The 12,426-nt window shown below is 44.2% G+C and overlaps 1 protein-coding gene across 1 annotated transcript in view; it reads right to left on the reverse strand.

Moving 5' to 3' along the window:
* LOC149360567 (uncharacterized) overlaps window positions 1–12,426 on the reverse strand; it is a 42,458-nt gene that overhangs the window by 6,344 nt on the left and 23,688 nt on the right. Inside the window, exon 2 of the mRNA XM_089569325.1 lies at window positions 1,604–1,755. Within this exon, the coding sequence (XP_089425451.1) occupies window positions 1,604–1,725 (122 nt within the window). The 5' untranslated portion in view covers window positions 1,726–1,755. The remainder of the gene's footprint in view (window positions 1–1,603; window positions 1,756–12,426) is intronic.

Consider the following 12,426-nt stretch of genomic DNA (forward strand, 5'->3'; position numbering starts at 1 on the left):
GAAGCAGTACCGTTCAGTATTACATATTGTAGACGCTGCGACAGGCAATACGCGATCCAGTTGCGCACTTCCAGATGAATATTTGCCATATGAAGTTTGTGAACCAAGAGTGGGTGACACACCATGTCGAAGGCCTTTCAAAAATCTAAAAAAACGATGTCTGCTCGCCTGTTTCCATTCACCTGGGATACTAAGTCTTGGTAGAACTGAATAAGTTATGTTGTGCAGAGCAGGCCCCTTGCGAAAACCCTGTTGATCGTCAATTAATATTATTCGTTCTGCTAAATGTTTCATTGTATCCTTGTATAAAATTGCTCCAATATTTTGCACGAAATGGATAGTAATGAATAGAGCTATAATTGTTTGCATATTTTTTTGGAACTCCATTGTGAAGTGGAACTATGCGTGCAATTTTCCAGTCATCCGGTAGCAGACAAGTAGAAAGAGATTAAGTGTATATCAGGCAATGGTACGATGCAATAGACCAGGTACAGCGCTTCAAGATTTAAATACTTTAGCAGCCCACTTGTTATCGAAGAATTTCTTCAAGCTTTCTCGATAGTATATTTTACAACGAGCAATGATGCTTCGAACGATGTTCAGACCTGATCAACCTCTCCTCTGCCTCACTTGTGGTCTTGCCGTGGGCACCTACTGGTATTACGGCAACAGCCTTGCCATTCATTTTCGCCGCGACTGAACTTCTGCTCCTCGGGACAAAATTGCATTCCCAAATTAAGCCCCAAGACATGTGGTGCTGTTCCACCTAACCCGGGTTCATACTCAATAGAACTTGACGGGGCACTCAACCCCGTCTTCAGGGTATCGGGATCGGGTTAATGCGTTAATGCCGACATATGTTAGTCATTACATATCTTATATCTATGGATGCCTGGGAGTTTGTGCATCAATCCCGGCTGTTTGTATCTATACAAAGATCTGCAATATGGAATATAAAAAAAATAATGGCAAAATATCTTCCGGAGAAGCGCTTTCTTATCTCTCATAAGTCATAATCCCAACTCCAAGCTGTAGTTACCGCTGACGACTTATCATTGCCCATCGTTCTCACGGGACTGATCACGGCCTAATTGACATTCTTTTCAGGGCGATGAGGTTTTTGACTAACGGACAGAGCTGTCCAAACACTCCAAGACCAACTTGCGACATCTGTCAGCCACCAAGTGTGAACACGGCTGTAATTGTTTGTGGATATCTTTATCTTTAATTCAGAGAAACCTAATGCCTCTCGTTAAGCGGTGCGCGATTGTGGTGACACTGATCGGTAATCCCAACGCACTGCTGCCTGTGACTTATAAAGTGCTTCCTCTGTTCGGGGCATGAAGTTTTGACGGCCATTAAAAATGAAGGGCTATACATAATATTCTTAACTGCTGAGGTAATTTTTGATGCCCAGTGCCCTGAACTACGTGCACCCAAACTCAAAGCGCTTGTACAGATTTTTCGGACTTGGAACGGGGCAGCGTAACAAGTACGCCACGAAGCCTGAAAAACATTCATGCTACGATTACCGCTCTAAATTTATTCGCCTAACATGCATGGTTCGGGGTAGCAATATAGAATATTTTGAAACCCATCTTACTCTTTAGTTCCATTCAGTCCTTTCATGTGGGCCAGGTATGTCGCCGTTTTTTCCGTCAAGTTGAGCTCTGTCCTCTTACCGCTCATACAAATCATAGATGGATCTTCTACAGAGACATTCATTCCGGCAGTGTAAGGCAGGGCTTCTACTACCTGGAAAGTGATCAGAACATTCACTATTGCTTTTGTGTTGCGGTAAAGTACACACCTTTCCAACTTAATTACAAGACTGACATCACAAAAAAAACTAAAGTTTTTGAAGTGGTGTCACGACGAGACAGGCGGCCTTTGAGTGAATGTACACAGACACATGCACGCATACGCTCATACATACACACACACACACACACACACACACACACACACACACACACACACACACACACACACACACACACACACACACACACACACACACACATACATACATACATACATACATACATACATACATGCATACATACATACATACATACATACATACATACATACATACATACATACATACATACATACATACATACATACATACATACATACATACATACATACATACATACATACATACATACATACATACATACATACATACATACATACATACATACATACATACATACATACATACATATACAAGAGGCGAGGTCGATCCCGGCAGTGGCAGTCGAATTGCCATGGAGGTGAAATTCTAACGGCCCGTCTACTGGCGATGTCAGTGCACGTTAAAAAAAATTGAGAAACGCTTCATTTAAGTAAACATTTAATGGGATTCGACGTTTCGGACAGAGCCTGTCCTTTTTCAAGACTGAAGTTACATGGTTCTTGCCTCTCTTCTTAATGGGTCTTCATCTGTTCAGGTGTTCGACACATGAGCCAAAACAAGCAGACGATGCAGGAGGAAGAACGGATCAAGGAAGAGAAAAAAAGGAAAAGTTAACAGAAAATACACAAACGGAACAGGGAGGGGGGAATTTAAATGTCGTCGCCCGCCACCCACGTGTGCGGTCGCGGGGAGAAAAGACGAAAAAAAAGAGAAGAAAAGAGAAAAAAAAGCGGGAGGGGAGAATGGACGGCGAACCTGAGTCCTAACACAGTGAGCAGCTAGTAAAGTGTATGGAGACAGACAGTGGCCGACGCACAGCATAGATCTAAGATGCACTCAAATGTTGTCCAAAATACCACGAAGCAAAGGGGGCAGGGGGAACTTCCGCCATGTGCAACTCCTTTGGCAGGATGAGTCAAGGTGGGCAGAGTGGAATTTAACTAGACACACGCGGAGTGTAGATGCGCTCACATGCAGACACCCACAGAAGCAACAACAAAAAAAGAAACGAAAAAAAATGAAAAGAAAAGGCCAGGAACGGAGGCGTCTTTGGGGAAGAATTGTCGCGTGGGGCCACTAGTGATTGCTGTTGCTGGTAGAGAAAGCAAAAATTGTGTTTGCCGTCGCAGCGTGGTCCGTAAGTCCTTGTAAGTCCCTTATGATGGTCCTTTCGCATCATCAAGTGCAGTGATAAGCTCTACTTTTTAATTTGCAGACATCGTTGAAGACCTACTGTCTCTTGAAGCTCCAAACCACGTCATCCTTCCCGTCTCTGTGACGGGCTCTTCGTCACGCTCTCCGACTCCACCCTCAGCTAGAACCAGCGAACATCCATCTTTATAATTCAGGCTCCTGTCTTTTGAAGCGGTGCTTACTAGCCTGGGGTCTGCAAAGGAGGAATATTGACGTCGGTGCAGTTCCCTTGATTAACGCTTGTTTTCTTTGCTGGCCACATAACAGTCAGTCGCTGCCTGACACCTGTGCTCGCGACGCACTGCTCACGTATTCGCATGACACGCTTATGAGCAATTTCGTAATTTCATGCTGTAGATCTGCATTTTACATGTGTTTCTTATTGCATCACGCAAAACTGGTACCAGCTACATCGACAACCTTGAAGAGGTAGCGAGGAGGAATATAAATGTCGCTTGAGGTTGCGGGCTGTGCCACACCGCTCGTCGTATGCAGTTTCCATTTTAAGTGGGTAGTCGATGTTTAACCGGCGTTCTGCATAACGGTGTTCTTGCGAAGCGTCCGGGCGTTGAAGCCAGCACTCCGTACGAATTTAAGCAGCTCAATATTTTATGTCTATAATTAAAAATTCCGTTTGTCGGAAAGGCGACGAAAAAGCAAGCACTGGATACTATTAACCCATTGTACTAGTTACAACGCCTTAGCCGTATTTTGATGCGCTACACCACTGACAATTTTGCGCCAGAAAAGTGCTGTTCTAACCCAAAAAATCCTATTCTTGAGAATTGCCGAACACCCTAGGTGAAGCATCTCGCGTACGATTTCTCGTACGTTTCAAGAAGACACAGACAAGTCTACCTTGCTGCGTGAATCAGGATATTATTACTTGGCGTCAGGAGAGAACCGCACACAGAAAACATTCCTGCTACGCTCACCCGCCAAAAAGAATACGTTTCGCTGCTTGCAACGCCTCCCGCCAAGAAGATGACCAGCAGCGAAGCCAAGGCTGCTCTACAGTCTGCCGCCAGTGCCATCGCAAGGAGCGGTTCACATTCACTGCTTTAGCCTGTTGTATTGCACTCAATACTGAGGCACCAAATACGCACTACAACGTCATACGCATGGGATGTGCCACGTGGATATCATTAAAAACGGTCCGAGTGGAGCAGGAGCTAACAGCTGTCGCAAAAAAGAATGTGTCCGTCCCGGTTTTGACACGAGAATGATGTGCACTGATGTCTTTCTGCCTGCAGTGCCCAATGGCGAAAAATTTATTTCGACGTTTTTGAACAAGTTGAACTCAAGGACCCTATCGTTCCGACAGCTAGAGGTTACAGACGGAGAACAGATGTGCTGACCCAGTCAGGATCACTTAATGTTGTATTTGTGCTATATATTTCCATTTCATATGCTTGCTGCCTGCCTTAACAGGAATTCAGGCATCTTCCAACCAGTGCCTATAAGCCTATTAAGTTGTGTTTTACTGCCGCTCGTTTATTCTCTTCCTTTCAGACGCAGAGCACAACGTCAGCGAGCTATCTTGTAATGTTTAAAGCCATGTCCCACGTGGTGGCAGCCGAGCAACCAAAAGCGTTTGTCCCGAATTCCGGACGATAGCGTCGAGAGTTTTATAAGGAGTCCCGCGTAGTTTTCTGCACTCTTACCCCCTAGCGCATCTCTGAAAATATAATGACACTCTGTTTGGCACTTTAAACTCGGAGAAAACACCTGATGTTCAAACTAAATGTAGTCTCCACCTGCGCACTGTGTCTTAGTCACACAGACGGCTAATATGCGGTTGGTGATTGCTAATGCACGCATAAAATCTTCTATTTATTGAGCGAGATGGAGTAGTATAAAGAACGGGGCAGGAGTATTATTCGTAGGTTCACAATTCTCTAATAGGGATGACAGACTACTTTCCTTTCCCTGTGTGTAGTCGCCTAAAAAGCTTTTCTTGAAACTGTTTACCACATGGCGCTGGCGACAAGAGATGCGGGACCAATTGCAGGCACTAGTCATACTTTTCCGTGAAACGCAGTGGTGATTCCAATCTAAATTGGTTGCCTAACACAGACAGGGGGAGAATAGTTTTCTTCAGCGGCTATCGTACCACATCGGACATTAGCTACATAGCCTAAAGGTTATTCCAACTATTACGCGCAGAAGACAAATAGTTGCTGAAATATCAAAAGCAGGCACTCACGCCTTCATGTAGATTAGAGTCGGCAAAAAAAATTGAAATGACACGAGCATGTCCCAAAATAGCTCGAAGTATGATTGCGGTACCTTGTGAATTAAAATTTAAATATATACCGCAACAACAAATGTTTGTGTGCGACTAAGCGACCACGAACACTCATTTCAAAACATAAGTCAGTGTAACTCCACCACGCAAAAAGATAAGAGGTACAAAGGAAGATAGATATGTTTGAAGCATAGAGTAAAAAAATACTGAAAAATAGGCACTGTGGAACATCATTGCGGAAACGTAACGCGCAATTCTTTCGACGATTCTTTGGATGAGTAAGTATTCATCTCTTTAAGTATTTTGTTGTGCAGTGTACGCAACATATTTTTTACGTTTGTTTACCGTAGTTTGTTTTGCACTTGGTTACATTCCGGGGTGCTAGATTCCGTAGGAAGACGGGAAAATTTTTTTCACACTAATTATACCGTCATTATTAATGCGAAAAAGTTTCTAGGCTATGTCGGCGGCGTCGTGTCACCAAAAACGTGTCTGCAAAGCGTGTCCGCAGCAGTTTTGACGTTCTCAGAAGAGGCAGTGTCAAACCAGTAGTTGTAATCGAAAGATGATGTGAGGATGCCGGGCAGAAAAAAAATTTTGTCAATATAATGATTGGTTAATTAATTAGAGCCAAAAATGTTTGAAGAAACATCGAAATAGCGTGGACGTCGATATAGTCAGTGGGAGAGAAAACAGCCTTAGACAGCAAAATATTGCAAAAACAGGCAAAGTATTGAAAAAATTTTGAAATGAAATGTATTTGTCGACTGATAATTAATCCAAGAAAAAGTTTATTGATCGCGAATAATTACTTAATTAATTATAAAAAAACATTCGACGTTTGAATAGACTCCACGGGGTACAGTAAGTAGACGGGAAAGCAAACATGACGGCAAGTTTGATAAACCAAAATGGTTGATTGAAATAAAAGAAGCTATAATCAATGTAAATATACCTATCTTTAATTAAACAATACCATAATTACGCTAATTCAGTAGCTGAATTAGCAAACAAAAACATAATGATAAACAGAGGCAAGGAGAGGCAACGAATGCAGAAAGAGGCGTCAATGCTTTCACTTTCTCCCAATGCGGGTCGCAGCAGTGATCTCTAATTTTTTTTAGTGCGTTAGCACTGATGATCTCCATTCCCCGCATTTGGGCGTTGTGTTTGTCCGTTTGTTTGAAGCCGGATTTGTGGCAGACTGCTCATCTGCCCACCATATCAGGCGGCAGCGCGTTCAATGCTGAAAGGCTCCTCCGGAAGAGCAACCTGGGTCGCAATCCAACGCAAGCAACCCAAGTGCCACCGATGGCAGCACCTGCCACAGCACACCTGCCTTGTGCCACTGCTCACCTGCCCACCGGGTGGATTAGTTGCCAAGGTGTAGCCGGTGGTAACCAGGCGAGAACCTGGGGCGCTAATTAGGCGGCACCACCCCTAAGCGCATCGAGCTAAGCGAAATGAGCAGCAGTGGTTAGGAGGAGAACGTGATTCAATTCATGCTTGCACAGTAGCTAAACGGAAGAAGTTAGAGGTGGTAATTAGGTGGTAATTAGGTGGTAGCCTGGTACAATTGACGTTATGCTAGCGCACGTATCCGCATTTGTCCTGATTGCCGAAATCAACTTTCATTTTTATCCAAATTTCGTAGGAGCCATAGTTTGTAATTATTCATTGATTTATTAAGAACAATGTTGCCTTGTTTTGAACACGTATTCAGTATGGGAATGATATGGCGCATAACAGGCCAGGAGGACTCTTTTTTTTTTCAGGAGGGCAAGTTTTTTTTAAGTTTTCCAGCTGTTGTTATGGACATTAGAGGAAAAACATAGTTTAATAAAGACAAAAAAAAAAGAATTGTGTAAGAGTAAGATAGGGGACGCGGGGAAATTATAGCTGTGGCGGCACATAATACTTGTTATACTATAAACAGCTTATTAATTATGTTGAAAACATTATCATTTCGTGTCAGGTTTCCTGAGAAGTACATGCCTGGTGTTTAAAATGCATTTACTATTTAAATTTCGGCGTTAAAATAGGGGCATTTCGACATATTCGCCAAGGAAGTAAGATATAACAGCTTTGCTGTTTCGGTGCGTAGTATAAGGTCGTTTATCTGAACCCATGCATTTATTTCGAATAATGTGCTATTCGCACGAGTAGCGAAATAAATACATCCATGAAGGAAGCCAACACTCACGGAAGCCAAGAAGCACCAGGGATCTTTCTTTTTTTTCAGTTTGTGGTGTTCATAAATGGGGTAGGGGGGAAATAGAGTAATTCGTTTACAGCTTAAATATAGTTGATTAGAAAGCAGAGGAAACAACAACATGCCGCCGGTGCGATCCGAACCCTTGACCTGCGAAGTTCGCGTCCGGTCCATGTGAGCTTCGGTGGCTGCTGTCCAATTTTCTGCTTTCGGGAGCATTTATGTGTAGCGTAACTGAAATTTGAGAGTGTTCACCAGCGCCACCCTCGTTCATAGCAGCGGACGTAGTGCGCCCTCTATTACCGCGTGTTTCACATGAAACGTGATCTAACGTAGAGGTCGGAAACTGTGCGCAAAGCCTCTTATGCGATCTACAGCATCAAGACTGCAGAAAAATAGAAATTATGCAGACAATATTTCCCAGCGCAGCCGTTGCGGCGGGCCCCGCGTTCGCTCTGCTGAAGCCAATCGTCGAGGCAGCCGAACGAGGAGTGACTGGCAGGTAAATTACGGCAGGAACGCGGAAAGTCTGTCTGCTCAGCTGTCCCGGTAGATCCCGGTAGCTTGGGGCCCAGTAGTTCTGGCACGGATATTGTGCACCTGTGCAGCTGTCACCCCTTTCGCGCACTTTAGCGTGCACTCCCAGGCACCCGTAGAGTGTGTGTGTGTGGGGGGGGGGGGGGTACCGGTTTGGGTCTCAGTGGAGATGCTCTCGACTCAGCGTGGCAAGCTCAGCCAGATAACCGCTAGTAAGTGACAAGGGGGTGGTCGTTTGTGGTTCCACAAAGTTCCTGTGACTACGCCCCGTACCACCCCTACCTCCCCGCTTGTGAAACCCACACCTGCAGGCCGTACCTACTCCCTCCGGACGCATTGTCCCTCCAGGTCCTCGCCATTGTGCATGCCCTCCAGTCATTTCCCCTCCTTCCCTCTTTCCCATAGTACACAGTCTATTGAGACTATCAAGCCGCTATCTACCCCACACAGAGCCGCTCCCGAAACCGTTCACTCCAACAGGAGGTTGAACGAGTGGTTTTAAATTATGTAAAGTTAATATTTAAATTGTGTAAATTATTGAAAATTATGGCCGTGTAAAGGTCAACTACTGCTAGTACGAGCCTCAAAGGGACATTTTATGGGTACAAATATCTCCTATGCGTATCTATCACACAATCAAGCGATAAACCACGCTATATTTGTCCATGCGAACATTGCTTACTAAGAGCCCACGGCACGGTTTTTCCATCTAAAACTGGCTTCTAACCTGGAATAAATAACCAATATTCTCTGTTTATCAACGCATAACCGTATATTTCTTAGCCAGTCTGCGTCAAAAGAGAAAAAAGAAAAATTGGAAAAGAAGAAACACGTGAAGACAGTTAAAACCATTCGTAGAAAATCAGTGCCAAAAATGGAAAAGCGATCCCATTAAAAGGTATTCAAGACATGAAAATTGCAGAAAAGATGGCTCGAATTGCCTTCTACAAAAAAGAAGCAGCCTACATGCGTACGTCCAGAAATCGCAGCTCTTTATCAATTAGTTGAACAAAGGGCATGCTGACAGACTTCTCTCACGCTTTAGAAATGAAAAATTAGTGTAAACACTATTGCACGTGGGGGGGGGGGGGGGGGGGGGTATTATAGACAAGTTTGCTCCTACATATTTTGTACTTCGTTACGTGCTTCTGAGACCATGATTCGAGCTTTCCATCACCAAGAACTGCACAGACATTGCTAAGCTTGTACGGGGCAGGATATCCACTTTGATGTGGTATCTCTTTGCCATTTTAATTTTGTGCGACAGCTTGTGAAAGTACGCGATAACCTGGCTCTAAGCTTTGAGCTTCACTTTTCTGTCTCTGTTTATATTTAGTATAGAGCACGCTTTCAAAAATGCCGGAAATAAATGCGCTTGTATAAGCGACGCTAATTAGGCGAGCAACTTTTTCAGCGAAGACTGGACTGAAATGGTGTGGGCAAGATTAATTGAGAGCTGCCTGAAGATTAGTGCTTACTGCAGCCTGTTTTACCAGCTTATAATGAATGATATCGAAAGGTAATGCTCCTTTCTTAGACCAGGGGTCGTACGTCCGGCACATGTGTGTCTCCGAGAACTTTACAAAGCTGCATCGTGTTGACAACAGGAAACTCACAGGTGAACTTGATTCCACCTGTCTATGTGCTGTAGATGGATAGGATTTCACTAGTCGTAGTCATCATGCTGTACGGTGTACCTATTGCAGAAAGGCAAGGTAGGTTATCGTCTGCGCAGCGGTACACCTTTCTCACATGTAGGCGAGTAAGGTTTTCTTGAATTCATTGATCAAACGCTGACAAATATATCTCGGACAGCCCTAGGGGAACTGAGAAATCTCTACATAATCCAAACTTCTGTGCACACAATTGATCACCGAAGCTGATCGCAGGTGGATTCTGGATAAAATTAAAGTTTACCAAGAATTGACCGGAACCAACCGCGGCGCTTGATCGAGGACAAGACACTAGCGTCGTAGGGTTGCGCAACAACGGGCTGGTACGCAAGGTGTTTTTACGGTATAACATCGCCTTACCCTTCAGCGCTTACAGCGAAAGTCTTCAGTGTAGCAGCCAATGTCTTCACTAGAAAACTTCGTAAAATCAGCGACGACAATTTTGAAAATAACTCCTGTTGAAATTTTAGAACGTGCAAAAAATGCAAAGCAAGCCACACTAGTTTATTGTAATTTGCGTGAGTTAGTGCTATGCCAATAAAGTTCAAAGAAATCTGACGCAATATAATAAATTAGTGTTCTGTTTTTTCAGCTATTTTTTGATGTGGTAATTGACAATTGTAATCAGTCGTATTTCAGACGGAGTACTTGTAATTGCTTACTTATTTTGTGTAACATGTAGGAGACTCATAGCTTGTAAACAACGGATAGTACGCTGATTGGTTTGTAAGTTTTTCAACCTTTGTCGTTTCTTCTCTCAAGGATTAAGATAATTTAATAGTTCTCAGAAGCTTACGGTGCGCCCTAGGTCCGAAGGCGCTGCGTATACAGGGAGGCTTGTTTCTCTAACAATCTCCCAGCTCTCCTTCCGCACTTTCTCTTAGGAGGTAAAGAAAAGCCTCTTCCTCCCTTTTATTGTTCCAGGTCTTTTTATCTTCGTTTTCCTTACTGGTACCATGTCCAACTTCTGTGCACTACTACCTCCCTCATTATCATCCTGATTACATTGTTTACTATGTAGATTTATGTAAAACTGCTCCGCGACTTTAATTATCTTATTGATATTGCTAAGGAAATTATCCTCCGGGACTCTTATCACACACATCTGAGTTTTGCCATGCCTATTTTCCTCTTGGCAACTTTCAGGCTACCTCCGCTCTGTAGAGTATGCTGGATGCTCTCCATATTATACTTACGGCAGCTGCTTTGCGCTTTAAATTTATTTTAATGTTGCTTTTAATTACTGAGACTCTTTATTCTGTGTATAGGGTTAGAGGGTTTCAGGCTTGGTGTTTCTTATTGACATCGTCCTGCTTCTGACAGCTTCATGTATCCTTCAGTACTTCACTGCGTTGCTTAAAAGCAAACCCTCTGCCCTGAAGTCTTGACATAAATTGCACATGATTTGGCCTACATTATGCACGAACAGCAAGCGACGTGCATTCACAATTAGCACTGCGCTATTACAACGGTTAGTGCTGGACAAACCTTTCGCCGTGTGCAGCCGCTATTTATTGACATACTGATAGCGTTTAAGCTATACTTTATCTGTGGGTTCACTGACTGTATTCTGGTTTGTTGAGAGAGCCTGAAAAAAAAATTCAGGGGGCACTTTGACTGTCTAAAGTGCGTAGAGGCGAAAGCGTTTTCCGCACCACTTTCGCTGCTTCTGTGGCACTGGTGGCGTCACATATAATTGAGTACTAATTACTAAGTGAAGACAAACCACTAATTAATGGTTAATTACTGATTAATTCCTGAATACTAATTAACTGCTAATTAATGACGCTTAAGCTTCGCCTTTAGGAGTGGAAAGCGACAGCGTGTTGTAGCGCTGCCAGGGAGTCCACGGAGCGCCACCACCCGTTCGGCGCGATGCGTTGCCCTTTGAACGCAACGTTTTTTGAGGCAAGGAAATGGCGCAGTAATTCTCTGTCGTCTCGGTGGGCACCTGAACGGCACCGTAGAGGAAAGGAGGAAGTGGGAGTGAAAGAAGACAAACAGGGCCCGTAATGAAGAAAAGGAAAATTGTTTTTGAGGAAAGGAAATTACATATCTAGGTGGACACTTCTCAAAACTCAGGGGGGGGGGGGGGGGGGACACTTATTGACGTAAAGTGTGGTCAATGATGTGTGGTTAAGAAGTTAAGCTTCGCCTCTAAGAGTGGAACGCGACAGCGTCTTGCAACGCTCCCAGGGAGTCCATAGAACGCCAACGCCCATTCGGTTCTACGCCTCGCTCGTCGGTAAATTGGTTTTTGAGGAAAGGAAATGTATCTGTCTCTCATATCTCGGTGGACACCTAAACTTCGCCAGAAGGGAAGGGAGGAGCATGAGAGTGAGCGAAGACACCGTATTCACTAGACGCGCCTTTGTTCATTCCAAACCATCGAGCTAGCATGGCGGAGAGAGAGAGAGAAAAACTTTATCATAACAAGTGTGTTTAGACCCCCCTTGGGTCCCTGGACCACCGCACGGTCCCACTCTACGTCGTAACGTTCATGCGGTGTTTGTCCATGACGTTGGCACCCCGAAGCACCGCAGCAAGCTGCGATGGCGGGTCCGGAGACGAGAGCACGACCTCCCAGTCCTCCCAACTTGGCCAGTGGATAGCATGCTCGTCTCGCACGCCGAAGACC

Source organism: Amblyomma mixtum, chromosome 2 (assembly GCF_055824585.1).
Source record: "Amblyomma mixtum isolate Tamu chromosome 2, ASM5582458v1, whole genome shotgun sequence".
NCBI classification, from domain to species: domain Eukaryota; kingdom Metazoa; phylum Arthropoda; class Arachnida; order Ixodida; family Ixodidae; genus Amblyomma; species Amblyomma mixtum.